Below are 20534 nucleotides of genomic sequence, written 5' to 3' on the forward strand. Positions count from 1 at the left end.
TAAACAGACCCAAAAAATTCCACACACTTAATTTTATGGGACAAACCCACAAGGTGTTCAAGAAAAATACAAAAAAATCTGGTGGAAAAAATGAGTATTTTGCTTTGACACAGAAAAATAGGGAGACTAGAAGATGGGAATTCTATTTCATGACTAGAGGCAGGAAGAGAAGCGAGACACTTATGTCTAGAAGCATCTTACCTGGAGGAAGAGGGAACTGTGATGGAGCTGGCAAAGAAACATTCGGGACTGTAAGGGTAAACACTTCTGCTGGAGACTGAACAGATGGGGTATCTTCTGTAGGTGGTGTGAAGTCTATTTCGTCATCAAAATTGTCTTCAAATTCCTACAAAAACACCAAGATCAGTAGAGCAAAATGAACTTGCCTTATTCAGGAACTCAAGATGCAGATTAGCTATTTATACCTAAGTGCCCAAACTGTTATGTAAATCCTCGAGAAAGCAAAACTTTGTTGTTAATTGCCATCTAAGTAGACTTTGACTTATTGCAATCCAATGACTTAGGTCACAAATGTCAGGCAATCTTTGGCCCTTTTGTAAGTGCTGCAGTGCATAGTGTTCCTCGTATAAAAATGTTAAGTAGAATGTAACAACACACAAATTTTGTTCTTCTATAAACTGCTCATATGATCGTTGGGCAAATCTAAGTTTAGAGGTACATTGAGCATATCTCCTAAAATGAATGAGATAAATGAATGCCACAAGTCACAACTAAATTCTTGTTGGTTATTTTGGTCTCTAATGCAGAGAAGTAAAAGCATTCAAACTAAGGCTCACACAAAGCACCTGAATTAACCGAATTGTTGTGCATAGCATTAACTAAAGCAATGTTTTAGGCAAGTCCAATGGCTTCCATATTCTTCCCAAGGTTGTTAAGGCCCCATCTACACTGCCATACAAGATGCTGATTATCTGTTTTGAACTGGATAATATGGCAGTGTAGACTCATATAATCTAGTTCAAAGCAGATAATCTGGATTATATCGCTGCCTGAGTCTCCTTGTGGAGATAAATAAACATAATAATAATGTATAGATCCAGCCTAAATTCTGTTTGAACAGAAGACTACCCTCCGCTTGACATTCACACACACATGCATTTGCTTGACATTCACACACACATGCATTAAAATGATCATTTGACAGTCCTCCCAGTTTAAGAATTTTTGGACTATCAAGCATATGGAGAATGCCTGTATTTCAATTTCCTACCTGCCTTTCTCACGGACAGAAAAAAAAATTAAATATCATTCAGTATTCACCAGTTATTCCATGTACTTATTATAAAATCTTGAGATTCTTTCCCACACAAGAACTATTTGTTTTAACTGTGGTTTAGCTACAGTTAAAGTGAATATCTTTTGTGGAAGGGAATGATACCATGGGGAAAGATTATCATCCAAGAAATAAACAACTGCTAAAATTATTCTTTCAAGTTCAATTACACTCAATCATATTCAGCTACAGAGCTTCCTACGACAATATCCTGTTTGTCTCATTCTTAAAATTCCAAAACCTCAGATCAATCCATATCATGAAACTCCTATCCTGTGGTTGTGTATCTGACCCCTCCAAATGCTTTTATGAAAGAGCTATTGTTTAAAAGAGGCCTCACATAACCTTCTGAATATATATTTTAAGAAAACTGTTTTATTAACCAAATTGCCACGGACACTTTAATTTAATTTACTTTTTCAAATTAATAATAATAAATTTTATTTGTTATGTAGCTCTCCTTGTGGCGGGGTACAACACAGCCAAAACTTATTAACATAATATACAAACAACAAAATGTATATATAAATATGTTAAAATACACCATTATAAAATACATACACTCACACAGGCTACAAAAATCAACATGCAGCAGCAATACAATGTAAATCCAAAACTCATGATTCAAAGTTGACTGAGGCCCTTTCTATACTGCCATAGAATCCAGATTATCAAAGCAGATAATACACATTATCTGCTTTGAACTGGATTTTATGAGTCTACACTGCCATATAATCAAGCTCAAAACAGATAATCTGAATTTTATATAGCAGTGTAGAGGTGGCCTGAGAAGGCCTCCTGGAAGAGATGGGTCTTCAGTTGTGTCTTAAATACAACAATGGGAGGGGGGAAGTTCATTTTTACCTGCCTAAATAGATACCTTTCATCATATTATTTACATGGCCAGACTGCCTGACAGTTACTTCTGTGCCCATTTAACTACAATCCATTTAGCTCTTTAAAAACAATGGCAGCAATACCCCAGATCCACTTTCCACATTTACCTGATCAGTCAAGCAAGCTAGAGTCCTAGGGAAGTTGGTTTCACATTCATGTATTATTTGTCAGACTTCTATACTAACCTTGCTGCTAGGAAACCACCAAATAAAGAAAGAACAACACAATAAAGCCAACAACAACTATGGAAAGCATTTAAAACAATGCACAAAGCCTTCTCTGAACTTAAAACGCTTCAAAAATCTAAAAATATACCGACAGACTGCCCAGGTAAGGATGGCTAACAATATCATAAAGTTTAAACTAACTTTGGGAACTGCATTGAGGAAACACCAATCAGGCAGACGTTTAATACTAGGCATTAAATTCTATATGTCACTGTTTATATAGGTATATTATCACAGGGAAATAAGTTTCTCTTTCTTATACTCACCTTGAAGTTTATCTCTTGCTCTTTACAACAGGAAACACAGTTCACAAGTAATAGTACTAGGACGATAAGGCTACAAGCAGAGACTATCATCAATGAGAAAGGAACTTCAGTGACTTCCACCTCCCCTAGAAAACAAACAAAAGGTAGAAATAAATATCTTTCCATAAATCAGAACACTTAATCAAGTACCAGCTAACAGAGATGTAAAACTTCTTTGCAGTTATTTATTTCTGCAGTGATATTGACCTTCTTGGCATCTCCAACTGCGTACCATTTAGAACACACGCAGCAAATAATAGGTTATCAGGTTTCTTCCACCTTTATGGGTTGGGAAGGTGACCTCAAATTGCTTTCTCGCTTCCAAAAAGGGTAGCTGTTCAAGCTAAAACAACACTTCTTGCTTTGCATCTGATCAATGCTTCTTTCAAACACAAGGGCAGACTTTAACTCTTGGAAACCTCAATCACAGCCAATGTAAGGTATTCAAGGAATGGTGATGCAATACACCTGAAAATCCAATGTTGAGGGCAGTTTAAACATTCGGTTACACATTGCTTTGTAGTCAAATTCAGAAACAAATGGTTACATGTGAAGGTTTACATGTTTATAGTATTGCTCTTTGGAACAATGAACATACAACTCATTAAATAACCTCTTTAAAATTGGGTTTAGATTAGATCCAATGGATCAACAGCTAATGAGAGAACCAGTATGGTATAATAGCTTGACTGTTGGAGTAAGACCAGAGTATCTTCTTTTACTAGAGGCTAGGAACAGACAACAGAGGACCATTTATCTCCAATGTGTGACTTCTCACAGGAATCTAATGGGTCCAGATGACCACAAACAGAGATCTGATTCAGTAAGGAAATAGTGGAAAAAGTTGCCCTTGCAAATGTTCTGAAGACCAAAAAGCTTCAGTCAACACGTCCACTATTACGGTAAGTCATCTGGGAAACTGCAGTCTAAATCTTCAGTAAAATCTCAATCAGTTTCCAGCTTCAAGGAATATATTTCCACAAATTTATCAGAGATGACACATGCACAGTCAGGAGAACTCTTCTAAAATTGTGACTGCTGCTTTCATAACCAGTTTTATGTAACAGTTACTAACCCTTGAGAGATCTGAAAGCTATTATTTCTCTATTACTCCCCAAAGCACATTTGTTAAGCAGATAAGTAAAAAAGAAATCTTAAGAAGAGGGTAAGTGCCATCCCACAATAAAAAGGTTTAGTGTCAAAAACACAGTGTGAATACTCCAGTATTTCAGAACAGGAACAGTAAAATGGATTTTCAGCAAAAGAAATGTTTTGACATCTGAAGTGGACTGACATATAATAGAAGATAAAACTTATAAATAAACTCCCAAGGTTACTAGCTGACAAAAAATACCTACTGTGAACCTGTGATGAGACAAACCAAGAACTGTGAGTCTATGCTGAGTATAAAATGGGAGGGGGCCTGCCTGTTTTCTAGCCATTCTTTTGGATTCTATGTTGGGGACAGATAATGGACTGCGTGCTCCACCTCTCCCATGTCATACTGCTTGCTCCACTGCATGCAGTTTCTTCTTGCCAATAGCACAAGACTAATACAAGGTTGACATGTGAAATCATTGAAGGTGGATCTCAGCAGTGGGGAAACTGGCTAGATATACATTTTTAAAAGTCCACATGCAGCATAGATGCATTCACTGCATACAGAGGTGTGTACCTTCGAAGGAAAAAACTGGGTATTGAAGACAAGACATGTACATTTTGAAAATTCTGTTTCCTGCTTTGTAGAAATCTCTTACATGACACAGAGCATACATAAATCAACCTGTCAACAGTCAGGTGAATTAAAACCATCATCTTTCCACTGCCCAGAAAAAAATGAAAGAGAGTGAAGGCGAGAGCGTGATGAATCAGGTTGATGAATCAGGGTTCACTGTCATGACTGGGAGCATAAGCGAGGGAAAGCAGGTTACCTACTTCACATTCTGTTAGAACAAATGACATCACCATAATTCCATATTTTGTTTCACACTTCTGGCCTCCTTTCTTTAAAAAGACCAGTGGTCCTGCCCCCCTCCCCCAATAATTTAAACACTATTTGAAACTGAACAATTAAAAAAAACAAAAGTGGCCAATATTTCCCAAGAAAATGTTTTAACTGCCATGATTCATATATAATTATATCACTGGAATGCAGTGGTTCTATCTACTATAACTGCAGTTTTAACCCAAGTCACCTTCAGGTGTAACAGGAAGATTACACAACAATTGTTACAGCGATTCAAGTTAATATTAGTCAAAGGTGGAAAAGGAGCTGTGTTGGCAAAACAATGCATGCTAGACCAACCCTTGAATGAAACTAATCTTTACTGGCAAGTTACGGTTAAACAGTTTATCAACAGTTGGTATCATCAGATATGTTAGCTTCCTTATTTATTGGATGTAAATGCATACTGCACATTATAATACCAAGTCTGTTTAAAATGAATTTTGGTCAATTCATTACACAATACAGATGTGAGTTAAAATTAGTTTTTTATCATGCCAAATTAAGTTGAGTGTGTGCTTACAAAGGAGGAAATGTCTTTAACACTATAGAAAAACAGTCACCAAGCTTTTGCTTAAAATACCCCAAGTTTGGGTGCAATGGATTCATCATATGTGTCATGAGAACACATTGTTAAGTATCAACAGTTTGATATACACACTCCAGAAGTAATATTAACTTTTAAAAAAGAACTTTTTATTTATTTATTTATTTATTTCGGTCATTTCTACCCCACCTTTCTCACCCCCTAGGGGGACTCAAGGCGGCTTTCATCCGGCACAATTCGATGCCCACAATTACAATAAAATGCAATGGCAATAACACAATAGATTAAAAACAGACAATTAATACAGTACAATATAACACAATACAATATCAACTAAAACCGCTCTATAGCCTGCGTTCATCGTGTTCTAAAATCCGTCAATCCATTTAGCATTGCCATAGTCCTTTCCAACTCTAGTCATCATTACCTTGTTACCCTGCCAAATTACCCAAATGCCTGGTCCCATATCCATGTCTTCAGCTTTCTCCTGAAGGAGAGGAGGGATGTTGACAACCTAATATCCCTGGGGAGTGAATTCCACAGGCAAGGGGCCGCCACTGAGAAGGCCCTGTCTCTCGTCCCCACCAGCCTCACTTGTGATAAAGGTGGGGCTGAGAGCAGGGCCTCCCCAGAAGATCTTAAACTCCGTGGTGGGACATAGAAGGAGATACGTTCGGACAAGTACACTGGGCCGGAGCCGTAGAGGGTTTTAAAGGTCAAAACCAGCACTTTGAATTGTGCTCGGAACTGGATCAGCAGCCAGTGGAGCTGACGTAGCAGAGGAGTGGTGTGCTCCCTGTATGACGCTCCGGTGATTAATTTGGCTGCCGCCCGTTGGACTAGTTGAAGTTTCCGAACAGTCTTCAAAGGCAACCCCACGTAGAGTGTGTTGCAGTAATCTATTTGGGATGTAACCAGAGTGTGGACCCCCGTGGCCAGAACAGACTTCCTAAGGAACGGGCGCAGCTGGCGCATGAGTTTTAATTGTGCAAAAGCTCTCCTGGCCACCGCTGAAACCTGGGCTTCCAGGCTCAGCGATGAGTCCAGGATCACTCCCAAGCTGCGAACCTGCGTCTTCAGGGGGAGTGTAACCCCGTCCAACACAGGCTGTAACCCTATTCCCTGTTCGGCCTTGCGACTGACTAGTAGGACCTCTGTCTTGTCTGGATTCAGTTTCAATTTGTTAGCTCTCATCCAGTCCGACACAGCGGCCAAGCACCGGTTCAAGGTTTGGACAGCCTCCTTGGTGACAGGTGGGAAGGAGTGAAAGATTTGGACATCATCTGCGTAGAGATAACATCGCATTCCGAAACTCTGGATGATCTCCCCCAGCGGCTTCATGTAGATGTTAAACAACATCGGGGACAGAATTGAACCCTGTGGGACCCCACACAACAATGGTTGTGACACCTTCTGGGACCGACCTTCTGGGACCGACCCTTGTGGAAGGATTGGAGCCACTGCAGAGCAGTACCCCCAAGTCCCATATCTACGAGGCGCCCCAGAAGGATACCGTGGTCGACGGTATCGAAGGCCGCTGAGAGGTCCAGCAGAACTAACAGGGACACACTCCCCCTGTCCAGCTCCCAGCGAAGATCATCCACTAAGGCGACCAAGGCTGTCTCAGTTCCATGTCCCGGCCTAAAACCAGACTGTGCCGGATCTAGATAATCAGTGTCTACCAGGAATTCCTGGAGTTGTGTAGCCACCACACGTTCCATGACTTTGCCCAAATAGGGGAGATTGGAAACAGGCCGAAAGTTGTCTAATTGAGTGGGGTCCAGTGATGGTTTTTTCAACAGCGGTTTTATAATAGCTTGTTTTAAGCTCGCTGGATACTTTCCCTCCTGTAAGGAGGCATTAACCACCATCTTGCATTAACCACCAACTTGCAATTACTCTGTGTTGGAGGCTCCTTCATTGGAGGCTTTTAAACAGAGGCTGGATGGCCATCTGTTGGGGGTGCTTTGAATGTGATTTTCACGCTTCTTGGCAGGGGGTTGGACTGGATGGCCATGAGATATCTTCCAACTCAATGATTCTATGATTCTGAAATGTATAGTGAAATCCCAGCATACTGAGCAATTGCACTAAGACAAGTCCTACACTGTGAGTTTTAGAAGCAATGTTTTTTTTTTAAAAAAAAGAATCTTAGAACAAGATGTGATAATGTTGTTACACAGTGATACCTTGAGATAAACTCTCAAGTGTTGCTGAACAGTAAAACCTGGAAAGCAGGATGGCCTATTGTTGCAACTAAAAAGGCTAACAAGGCAGCCCAAAGATCAAAGAGTAAATCTTTAGACTTAAGCTTAATTTGAAAGCAGTTTGTTACACAAGACATGCTTACACAAGCATACATTATATTTTTCTACAAGACACCCTGAAGCATGAACAGATCGTGAATTTAAATTACCATAATGTTTGTGGGAACATGTCTAAATCTGATCATATAAGAAATAAGGGAAGTATTAAGAGAAAAGGAAGAAAGGAAAGAAGGAAGAGACAATGGCCATGCAAATACTGATAAGACAGAAAGACAGACACATTTAATGCAAAATAATACCTTAATGGGGAAGGTGTAGGAAGATGGCTTGTGTTTTATTTCAAGGTGCATTAAAGTAACCAGACATGATACTTTCAAACCAAATTATTTGTTCAACATTATACAAAAGATATAAATCTCTGAGAAACAAAAACTTGACAAATCGCCCAAAATATTTTCAAACCACAAACTAAAATGAAGTCATTAAAGAAAGAAATACCTCAAGCAGGTTGAGATTTTGTTACTATAAAATGCCAAGGGATATGAAAATAACTTTTGCTTTCCACAACCAGAGGTCTGAATGGTTTAAATATTCCTGTAAATGTTTATTGTACAGCTTTGTCAATTATTTTCTAATATCTCTAAAGCATACAGAAGTACGCCAGTGGCAAATCTGTCTGTGCATGTATCTATCTACCTATCTCTCTCTATATAAAAAGTCCCGACAGACTGGAGGAGAGCAAATGTTGTCCCTATCTTCAGGAAGGGAAAAAAGGAGGACACAGACAATTACTGCCCAGTCTGCCTGAGATCAAGACCAGCAAAGATTCTGGAGCATCTCCTTAAAGAAACCATTTATAAGCATTTAGAAAGGACTGCCAAACTCACAAAAAGTTTACACTGTTTCTCAAAAACAAAACACACCAGACAAACATTATATCTCTTGTTATATTAATGTATGTAACGAAGAAGCACAAAAAAACTCCTAAGTCACCTGGCCTCTCCTTTAGCAAACAGCAATTAATCCTTAATCTTAAATTCTTTTCATTCAGGAAATACCACATATTCTCCATATCTGATGAAATGGGCCACATTCACAACAGCGTATGCCAAATAACACCTATTGTGTGAAGATGGCACAAGACTCTATTGTCTATGTTGTTGACTAACCACTCCACATTTTAAATGTATTTAATATACCCACTTAAATCATTTTTTAAATTATGCACACATAACCCATGATTTTTCAGTAGACAAACAAGTTAATCTCCGGGCCCTTCCACACAGCCATATAACCCAGAATATCAAGACAGAAAATCACACAATACCTGCTTTGAACTGGGTTATCTGAGTCCACACTGCCATATATTCCAGTTCAAAACAAATAATGTGGGATTTTATTCAGCTGTGTGGAAGGGGCCTCACATTTAACAAATTAAACCAGTATATTCCACTTGGAGCACAAGACAGATTGGAACAGCAGTTAACCTTTATATTTAAAGCAAAAAAAGAAAAAAAAAGAAAATAAGTTTTAGCCCAGCAGCCCTTGGTACAACCTAATATTTGTTTTGGCCACAATGCAATTTAAACAAATTAAGGTGGTGGAAATCTTGGAAGTCTGTGTGGAGTACTGGCCTTTGATTCCCACTCCCTGCTTCCTTCCCCTCCTATATTCCAATCTCTTTTGTTCTTCCTGATGAAGGATAAAGGGTACACATATATTTTAATCGATCTTATTAAAGGTGCAATTTAAAACCATTCCAAAGTGACTCAGGTATTACATTTTCTTAAGTAGTAATGGAGAGAATTCAAAGTAATTTTTCTTTCACAAAAACAATTTAGAGCTTTGATTGGATTCTACAACCCATATTTTTAATATAAGAGAATTGTCAACAATTATTTTCAGGAAAAGTCTGAAGGAGACCCACATACAGAATGCTTGCAAAACTGGTCATGAGCATTTTACATTGGTCCCACATCCACAAGACCTGGCATAACTAATATAGGTTTCCCCAAATTGTATGGGACAATTCCTGGCCATGAATACATGTTCCTGTAAACCATATACAGGGTAGGGAGGCAGTCTATTCTCCAGCTGCCTCTCCTACAGCCTTCATTACCTGCTGAGAAGTTAATTCAATATACCAACTAATTCTGTTTGCTCTTTTATTATAAAGCTAGAGTATTTAGCTCAGTATAGTCACCACATGAAACTAGGATTTCTACTATATATAGTATTGGACCCACATTTGAATTTCAACTTCCCACTTCCAAAAATACATCAGGATAACTGAGGATTTCATGCTTGTCTGCTTTCATTTCTCATCCCAAGAACAATATTGAGGTGTGTAACTGTCCTAGAACAAATCCAGATATTGATCCAAGTCACTGTGAACACAAACCATTCTGAATCCTGGTTTATCGCTTTAACTTGTCAATGCATACAACTTGCTCCTAACACATAAGTCCTTAATCATGCTTAGTCCAGTTTTGATACTCTAAGTGCTAAGGCTTGCATAGCCAAAATGACATGAATGAAATGAAATGACATGCACGCGCAAGAGAAAATAGAAATTAGAAAATTATTTTTAAAAGGGGGTGGGGGATAATGAGATTGACAGAGTGCTACATTTAATTATAATGTAAAATGCTTTAATTCCAAAAATTGGCAGAATAACAGTGTATAAATACAATAAAATGAAAGTAATAGGCATTTCCTGGAATCACTCATCACTAAAGAGTAGTTTGCAGTGCAATATCTTTTTGCAAGTTCAATTCATTCTCTTCTAACTCACCTCAATTGTCAAAAAGGTTAAAGTTGTTGTTGTGAGCCTTCAAATCATTTCTAGCTTATGGCAAACCTATCATGGAGCTGTCTTGGCAAGATATGTCCGAGGGGCTTTGCATTTTCCTTTGAGGCTGAGAGAGTGTGACTTGTCCAAGGTGACAAGTCCCTTTGGCGGAATATAAATAAAGATTATGATGATTATGATTATTATTTCTATGGCTGAGGAGGGATTTTTACCCTGGTCTCCAGAGTGGTAGTCTAATGTTCAAACCACTACACAATGCTGGCTCTCATTTAAAGGGTGATAGCTGAGACTGAGACACAAGTTGAGAACAAATTCAAGAAAGCAGGTGCAGGTACTCTTACTTGAAAAAGCATTATGGCCAGACTACAGTGATGTTCTGTTGGATTCGACTGTTTCTGCTGGAATCAGTGATATGATGGAGGCCCTTCACGTAGTTTACCCATGCACCCCCAAAAAACTGCTTTGGGGCAATTTTTGGCATCACGAAGGCAACAGCTTATTAATTCCACAAATGCTGAATACTAAAATGCATTGTTGAACCCTGATCCTTATTTTGAAGGAAACCAAGTTGCTTCACAATTATTATACAGGCAGTCCTCATGTTACAAACATCCAATTTACCAATGACTCATAGTTACGAACAGGGGTAAGATAACAGGAAGTGAGAGAAATCTACCTCTAGGAAAGAAAATCCACTCCTGAAAAGCGTTATCATGAGGAAAAGGTGCCTCCACTGAAGCTTTATCAGAAATCCTTGTTTCCACAACAAGCCACATTTTTCAAAATCAAATTATCAATGGGAAAGAAAGTGAGACAAAATCTTCCGAACAGGGGCACAGACAGCAAAACAAACACCACAGGGGTATTAACCCTTCTCTATGCTATCCAAAACACTCCCCCTCCCTCCCTCTCCCTCTCTCTCTATATAAATGGCTGGAGTTACACTTTCAAAAATGTACCTGTTCCAACTTGCATACAGATTCAACTTAAGAACAAACCTAACTTGGGGGCTGCCTGTATTGCAGAATTTCTATGAACAGCGTCAGGTCTCAAAAGTGTTCTATCATGTTTAACCACAAGGAAACCACAAGACCAGCTGTAAAAGCCACAGAAAAGTTGAATCTCATTTTCACTTCTGTTTTTGAAGCTGAATAGAACTGAGTTCATTTTTTTCAACACACTGAACTTTCAAAACACTTTCAACAACAGCATAATCAAGACCACACCAAAAAAGCATGCTGTGCATAAAAAGTCACTTTGTGACAGCTAGCAAAAGGATTTTAAAAGTTCATTAGCTGTTGTTGTAATTTGCCCAAATGTACGTTACCAAAGAAATGCTCTACATCTGCTATACTGAACTGTTATGCCACAATGTATCAGGCATGGCAAACTGGACTTCAACTTTCAGAAATCCCAGCCAGCTTACCAGCTGTTAGGAATAGTGGGAGTTGAAGTCCAAAACACCTTGAGGGCCGTGCCTGAACGAACTGCATGCTGGTATATTTGTTCTTTCCGTTTCCCAAACAGACAAAATCCAGAAAGAAGAAAGTGTTGGATGGTGTCCAAACACAGGACTATGGTTAAGTGTGTTCAAAGAAATCAGGATCATAAAACAACTTTAATCCAGAGTTCCTTGTTGTCCTGTCTACACCCACTTAACCATAGATGGATTTTTTTATTTTACAAACTCAAACAAAGGGGAGAGGAACAGTTTGTGTGAACCAGCATAATATATGAAACTAGGATTCCTGGCCACACTGTGTATAAACACAGTGAAGATAGTGAAAAGGAAAAAAAAACAAAGCCAACCACATAAATATAGTAAAATTGAACAAGTATTAAAATTCTAATCATCCTATCTCAACTGGCAAATATTTCTAGTATACTTTGATTTTTTGTATAAACAGTAAAAAAGAAAGGGAAAATGTACTGAAACAACTCACATTTCCTACACAGACAAGTAAACTTCCCACATTGTCCAGAAACAAAAGAATATTTTTGCCATGTCAGAAGTGACTTGAGAAACTGCAAGTCACTTCTGGTGTGAAAGAATTCACTGTCTGCAAGGATGCTGCCCAGGAGACGCCCGGATGTTTTGATGTGTTACTATCCTTGTGGGAGGCTTCTCTCGATGTCCCCGCATAAGGAGTTGGAGGTAACAGAGGGAGCTCATTCACACTCTCCCTGGAATCAAACCTGCAACCTGTCGGTCTTAAATAAATAAAAATAAAAATAAATAAATAAATAAAATATCTAAATTCAGAAGTGGACCTATTAGATGATCCTAAAGACCCACAGGATATGAATGCATAAACATGCTAGATAAGTACAGCTGATTATAGCTACTGTCAGCCAATGTATGTGTTCCTCCAAGCACTGCCAAGCTGGTGAATAATAGACATGATGAAAACTCTGTCCGTAGGTCTTAAAGGAAGCAGAACTTTCAAAACTGTATTGTCGAAGGCTTTCAAAACTCCTTCACAGCAAGGTATTTCACATACTTAGGCGAAAACAATTCGGTTGACTGGAGGCAGGAGAAGGGTTTTCAAACTCTTGCTCAGTGTGACACTCTGGGTAACTCACTTTCTGTAATTCTAATTCCCTAACAGTTAATGAAGGGATGAGGGGGAAGATATCTAAAGCCTTTGCATGGCTCAAAGTGCTGTACAGGTGAGAACATGTAAGAAATTTTCAAAATAACTGTGCTTTCCATTTGAATGATTCCAATAAATAAAGACAATTAAGTGAGGCAGCAAGGAGGGTGATACCACACCTCCACAAAAAGAGCCAGCTTTCAATAAGTCTGGTATTATGCATGAGAAAGAATTATACGGCAGGGCGCCCTTACCCAGAAATCTGAAACACTCTAAAATCTGAAACCCTTTGTTGCCAATCACTTTTGAGGTGATGGCTATGGAACCCCTGCTTGTTCATTAACAAGGTACAAGTGGGCAGCTGACAGATTCTACAGAAATCTCCTGTAATGCACAGGTATTAGTCTGTTTTCCTAATCTATATAATAGAGCCAATATCTAGCCCACATATAACAAGAATATCAAGGGACCGACCACTTCCCTGCACCCTCTTACTCTAAGCATAGCTGGATTTTAAAATAATTATTATTTTCAACCTTCCAAGAGCCTGTGCTGTAGCTATTCTGGCCTTCTTCCCCCAAGTACTGCTACCCATTTGAAGTGGGGCCCACTGTAACTACAGAGGCCTGGAACATACAAAACACACAGAGAGATGTGATGGTACCCCAAATTAAATGATACATGCACATGCCAGCAATCATATATGAATATGGGGGAATTATCCATATTTACTGGAAATCATGCACCCAGAGACCCCATTGTATATATCTTTGGGAATTTCCAACTACGGAGCCTCATCCAATAGTTCTTTAAACCTACCTAAATTCCAGCATGCACATTCAATTATACTCAGTTTTCCCTGTTCCTCTGTCTAATGAATTCCAAGAGGCTGTTCCCATTTCAACCTAGGTAGCCACTTCCATATGGTTGACCTATAAGTCTTCATAGATAAGAATCAGACCCTCTTGTTGTTTCTTCCACCTTCTAAAGAATACCAACAAGGCAAGCAAGGAATTTGTTGAATCAGACATTCTTAGCAGAGTTCAACATTCTTTCCAATATCAATTAGGTCTGAAATATCTTTCACCAAAAAAACCCTTTTTCATGGAAGTACAGGCCTTAATGACACTCACAGAATGTCTGGGGACTACATTCACCAATGGCACCTTTAAGATTAATAACACATCTCTTCTGGCTACATTGATAACTATGGTCATGTTTCACAGAAAGAGCATACAGACACATTTCTTGCCTAAGAGATACAGAAGATCTTTTCCCAGCAGATCCAAAGTCCAATCCTGAGTAGTTTCTGGCAACACTAACTGATTCTTCTGATTGGACTGGTTTCTAGTAGCCAGAGGAGAAAAGGAAAAGCCTCTTTGTAACTTCTTCTTCTTATACTATATTTCTTGAAAAAGACATTCAGAGTGACAGTTTTGAGACATTAACCTGTAACATGAGATTGAATGACATTTTAAAAATACACTACTTTTAGAGGTTGCAATCCAAGAGACATGACAAGGAAGGTAAGCAACAAAACCTGTATTAACAGAAAGCAAGGAAAGTTTTGACAATGCATAATGTTTGACAAGTGCAAGAGGAAACACATAGGAAAAACACTGCATGGGCAGTGGGTCACAATAACACATGCAACTCAAATCTGAGACAGAAATAACAAGCAGACCTTTGCTTTTAGTACAGGGGATACTGTCTGTTCAACACACTAAATATCCCATAGTACATATGATTATGTACTTTTACCCAAGAAGTATTGGTCTACCTGATGTGGATTCCTTGCTATGAGTCAGGTTTTGGCGCTATCTCATTTCCTCAAAGCAGTCCAGGGACCAGTGCCTGCAAGGAACAGGATCAGTCCAGAGACTAATGCCTTGAATATTACTACCTGAGATAAAACTACAATTCCAGTTGCAGAGATTTTTGGGGTTTTGTGTGTGTGTGTGTGTGTGTGTGTGTGTCAGGAGCGACTTGAAAAGTTGTAAGTTGCTTCTGGTATGAGAGAATTGGCCTTCTGCAAGGAGACGCCCAGATGTTTTGATTTTTTACCATCCTTGCGGGAGGTTTCTCTCATGTCCCAGCAAGGGGGAGCTGGAGCTGACAGAGGGAGCTCATCTGAGCTCTCCTCAGATTAGAACCTCCAACCTGTCGGTCTTCAGTCCTGCAAGCACAAGGTTTTAACCCATTGTGTGGCTGGGGACTCCAAGGTGCAGAGTAAGACATTTCTACATGACACTGAATAACATAAGAGGGACATACAAGATGGAAAACAAATCACAAGGATAAAGATCTTACAATTAAATTTACTTATTACCGTTGATTACGATTTATCTTTATATTTTTGGTCCTTGTGAGGATTAGAATCATAAATGCATATCAGAAAAAATGTTCATTTGATTACAACAAAGACTTTATTTCTATTTCATATTACATCACAGCATGAGGAATTATCAAATGTATTTTCTTGGTCATGTGGAAAAGCCCATTTAACCACTAAATAAGGTGGACCCCTTCACTGTTCCATCAAATGAAACAGAAATTCTAACCCACTTTTATTACTGTAAGTTCTAGCTCTAGCTGACAAGTTGACAAAGCTTCTACACCTAATAGCTGCACAATTGAGAGAGAGAAAGATCATACTTGAGTGAGCTTATCTCACTCTTGAATGACAAAATACATTAGCTGTAGGAATTAACAAGATGAAAAGCTGTTTCTATTCAAATTCTCTCTGATTCACCTTGCCCTCCTTTTAATCTAGTCATAATTGTGCTCAACTAGGGGATTGATAATTATTGCAGTTTAAAAGTGTGATGTAGTTAGCATAGAATTTATACTTAGCTTATTAACCCATGGCCATAATTTTAGACCAGACTGCAGTTCTCTTAATTCTTATACTGTTAATCTCATTCTAATAACCTCATCATTGAATGTGAAAGCAAATGTGAAATTAAATAATAACATAGGTCCAACTGTTATAGAAAATGATACTTAGAGGTGAAGAGAGGTAACACACAAAAAGTACCTGAAATTCTCAATGTGATTCAAAGTCTGACACAGAGAGGAAAAGAACTGAGATTTGCCCAATAGATGATTGTCAAATAAGCAATTTAAGCTGTTATATTCATTTGAAAACATTTCAAAACAACACCAGGACTACCTCTTCATCTAAATTCTATTACTGATTTACAGAATTGATATGTTCAAAATACAGTTATGGAAAGCCCTATTGCTTCAAACAGAGGCTCAAATTATCTACGTTGGTTGGATCTATCAAGAACAATTTGCCACTGATACCTGAAGAGAATTCTGGCATCATATGAACACAAATGCCAGTTCTTGGAGGGAAAAGCACACCGCTTGAAAACTTCCCAAGAACTGTATGATTTGAAGCAAACATCTGGAGCACACAAACTCTTAGTTTAATTCAAAATGGTTCCAACTATACTATTTTCTTAAAGGTATTTTGTCATCCATCATCAGAAACTTGTTTAGAAAAAAACACTGTAATCCAGAAGAAAATTCCTGATGTAAAAAGAATATATATATATAATGATCTTCATATTTTGTAGATTATAATTTGTAGCTTTATTTGCTGTACATAGAGGCAAAAATCTTATGGGATCTTAAAACTAAAAGATTTATAGCAGCATTTTCCACAGCTTATTTTGTCAGAGGGAAGAATTATTATTTTGCTTGGCTGATACACTTGATTTATACAGAAGCAGAAAGGGTGAGCCAAATGGATATAAAAACACAAAATCACACTACCTCTGTGATATTTATTATTCAAGTGTACACAAAAAAAATAAGTACAGCAGTAAGTTAATGGAGTGGCAACTAATATAACACAATATTGTTCCCATTGTATTTTTCTACATGTCTTAACACAAATATATGCGCACTGCCATTTGCCCACATTCTTTACTCCTAACTCATGTTTCATCAAACACTCCTCCGTTATCTATTTTAAACTGAAAGCATCTAAGAAGCAGAAATAGTATCACATTTCCCATGCAACAATACAAAGCACCATGCAGACCATATGTGAGGTTTTTATATTAAATGGCATCACAAACAGGCAATATGGTTGAATTACAGGTTGGGTTCGGTCTGGAAGTGCTCAACCCAGCCATGCAGGAGATCCCAAGCTACTGAAATTCTGTATCAGTCCAGCCTATAGCGTAACATTGTTGTGAAAATACAGTTGGCCAAGGGGAGAGGAACACAATAGGTATAGTTGGGATGTATACTTCAGTTCCAAACATATTTCACCAATAGTTATGCTGCCTAGGGGTCACGAGAGTTATAATTCAAAAATACTGGGGCAGTGACATTTTTGCCCACCTCTGACATACAGTGTCCTAAACTGTTCAGAGATGAGTAAAGAGTGAGTAGAGAATATAGTTTGCAGAATACAGGATTAGGTTTACTCTGTGGAGCAGAATCCTTAGAAAGCAAAAATATGAAGAAATGCCAATGTTAAACTGATTCTTCTTCTCTCCCTCCTATTTAGGGCTGCTATGAAAACAAAATAAATGAGGGGAGCCTTAGATGCTACATTGTGTTTGATACATATATTATATAAACAGGTGCATGAATAAGTTATGTATATTATATCCTATTTTATAAACATTTAAAGCATCAGACAGCTGCTCAAATTTGTATGTTCTACATTCCAAAGATATAACAGCATATAATGGAACATACAATGTAATATTTTATATCTATCTATAACCAGATCTCAGAAGAATGCAGTTAATATTTATTTGAGAAATTAACAAACACACCCAAGGATGCAACTAACACTTGTTTTCAAAAAGAAACAGAGTTATTGTTAGTTTAATAAGTTCTTCTTTTAAAAAAGTGATGTAATTGTATACAATTAGAACAATGGTTTTTAAAAAACCCATTGTTCTAATTGTATACAATGCCTCAGGGAAGCGTGCTTGCTCCATCCATGTTCAACATCTACACAAATGACCAGCCACTGCCAGAAGGGACAGAGAGTTTCATCTATGCTGATGATCGTGCCATTACCACTCAAGCAGGGAGCTTTGAGATGGTAGAACAGAAGCTCTCTGAAGCTCTAGGTGCTCTTACTGCCTATTACAGGGAAAACCATCTGATCCCTAATCCATCTAAAACACAGACATGCGCCTTTCACCTTAAGAACAGACAAGCATCCCGAGCTCTGAGGATTACATGGGAAGGAATCCCACTGGAGCATTGCAACACACCCAAATACCTGGGAGTCACTTTGGACCGTGCTCTGACCTACAAGAAGCACTGCCTGAACATCAAGCAAAAAGTGGGCGCTAGAAACAACATCATACGAAAGCTGACTGGCACAACCTGGGGATCACAACCAGACACAGTGAAGACATCTGCCCTTGTGCTATGCTACTCTGCTGCTGAGTATGCATGCCCAGTGTGGAGCACATCTCACCACACTAAAACAGTAGATGTGGCTCTTAATGAGACATGCCGCATTATCACAGGGTGTCTGCACCCCACACCACTGGAGAAATTACACTGCTTAGCCAGTATTGCACCACCTGACATCCGCCGGGAAGTAGCAGCCAATAGTGAAAGGACCAAGGCAGAGACAACTCCAGCTCATCCCCTGTTTGGGTATCAGCCAGCACGTCAACGACTTAAATCAAGACATAGTTTCTTAGATCTACAGAGACACTCACTGGAACACCCCAGCAAGCGAGAGTCCAAAAGTGGCAGGCCCAAACCCAGCACCTCAATCCATGGGTGATACCAGATGAGAGACTCCCCCCTGGGCACACAGAAGACTGGGCGACTTGGAAGGCGCTGAACAGACTGCGCTCTGGCATCACGAGATGCAGAGCCAATCTTAAGAAATGGGGCTACAGGGTGGAATCCTCGGCATGTGAGTGCGGAGAAGAACAAACCACTGACCACATGCTGCAATGCACCCTGAGCCCTGCCACATGCACAATGGAGGACCTTCTTGCAGCAACACCAGAGGCACTCCAAGTGGCCAGATACTGGTCAAAGGACATTTAACCAACTACCAAATTTGCAAAATCTGTGGGTTTTTTTCTTCTTTTTAATCTGTGTGTTTGTTTTGCTCTGTTAGAATTGTAATATAATGGTATGGTTGCTGATGACACGATAAATAAATATTGTATACAATGGAACCATGCCAATTTTATTTCTCTAAATTCTTCCATAATCGTTTCCTTCTTCATTCCGACCTTTGTCCAATCCCCTATTTTGTCCAATTTTTTCCCTTGACTTTTTATCCATTACTTTTTTTAAAAAATTGGAAATTTCTTTTCCATTACAATTGGGGTTATTACTGAACCCTCCGTTATTAACATTCTCCTATATTTGTTCCATACTTCTAATGTATTGCTCAACATTGGGTTTCTAATTTCCCTGATTTCTTTTCTTGTAAATTGTTTAAAAAATATATTCCATATAGATTTGGAAGGGACCCCTAAGGAGGGACAATTATATGTTGCATGTTCCAGAGTAGGCTAACCAAACAGTCTCTATCAACACTGACAAATGAACAACAAGAAATACTGTTTACTCACAAGCATAAAAGAAATTACATATATTAAAACCAACACTTTCTCATTACTTTATTTTCCAGAAAAGCAGACTGGGCCACAGCAACACGTGGCAGGGGGCGGCTAGTATAGTTATATATGTCTACTGACACTACAACACTATGTAACAAAACTTGAAAGAAATTCTGTTCCTTGTTTGAAAGTGTTATTTCCTGTTTAATTGTGCAGGACTTACTTTGAAAGTAGTTGTTCTACTCCAGAAACTCTGTTTTTATGGCTGTCACAAACTATACATTGAATTGGTTGGGACTCTATTAATCACATTTATTCAATTCCACTGAGTTCTACACTTCAGAAATGGTAACCCACTGTGTTCATCACATTAGGTTGGGTTCAAATAGAGGATAGAGCATTCTTTCTGTGTCTCGAGTGTTGGGAACAGCTAGCTTTTTATACATTTCAAGAGCTGGTTGGGAAGTGGACTTTTGGGTAATGCTCCAGATATAGATGGGCAAAATGACCAAACTGTAATGTGATGGTATTCGTTGTACTCAGGTTTAAAATGATATGTTTACCCAATTTGTGGAAATACTCCTCTGAGGAAAAGGGGGTGGGGGGTGGGGTGGCCTGCAGTTGCCCCTTTAACGGGTCCCCCCTGTCCAACCCCATTCTGTCTTCTTGACTAAGGATGATGGGATTTGCAGTATGATCACCTACTTCAGATCCAATTTCAGAACACTGCGACCTCTATGAATGACCAACCTGGATTAAACTTGGCACAGAGAAGCCCCCTGACCAACTAAATATACTGGAGATGTTGGGAGGGGATTGACTTTGATTTTTGGGAACATTCAGAAATCACTGAACCCAGCCGACACTGGATCCGGACTAAACTTGGAGCACAGGCCCAACATGGCCAACTGTGGATACAGGCAAGGTTGGGACTGATTGACCTTGGAATATGGGAGTTGTGGTTCACCCTTATCCAAGAGCCCTCTGAACCCCAGCAATGACGGATCTGGA

General features: G+C 38.8%; 1 protein-coding gene across 1 annotated transcript in view; it reads right to left on the reverse strand.

Moving 5' to 3' along the window:
- LOC132782037 (serine/threonine-protein kinase LMTK2) overlaps positions 1 to 20534 on the reverse strand; it is a 73490-nt gene that overhangs the window by 32685 nt on the left and 20271 nt on the right. The window contains exons 2-3 of the mRNA XM_067473511.1: positions 2685 to 2809; positions 202 to 346 (exon numbers count right to left, since the gene is read on the reverse strand). Coding sequence (XP_067329612.1) covers positions 202 to 346; positions 2685 to 2809 — 270 coding nt within the window. The remainder of the gene's footprint in view (positions 1 to 201; positions 347 to 2684; positions 2810 to 20534) is intronic.

This window comes from Anolis sagrei, chromosome X (genome assembly GCF_037176765.1).
Source record: "Anolis sagrei isolate rAnoSag1 chromosome X, rAnoSag1.mat, whole genome shotgun sequence".
Taxonomy (NCBI): Eukaryota; Metazoa; Chordata; class Lepidosauria; order Squamata; family Dactyloidae; genus Anolis; species Anolis sagrei.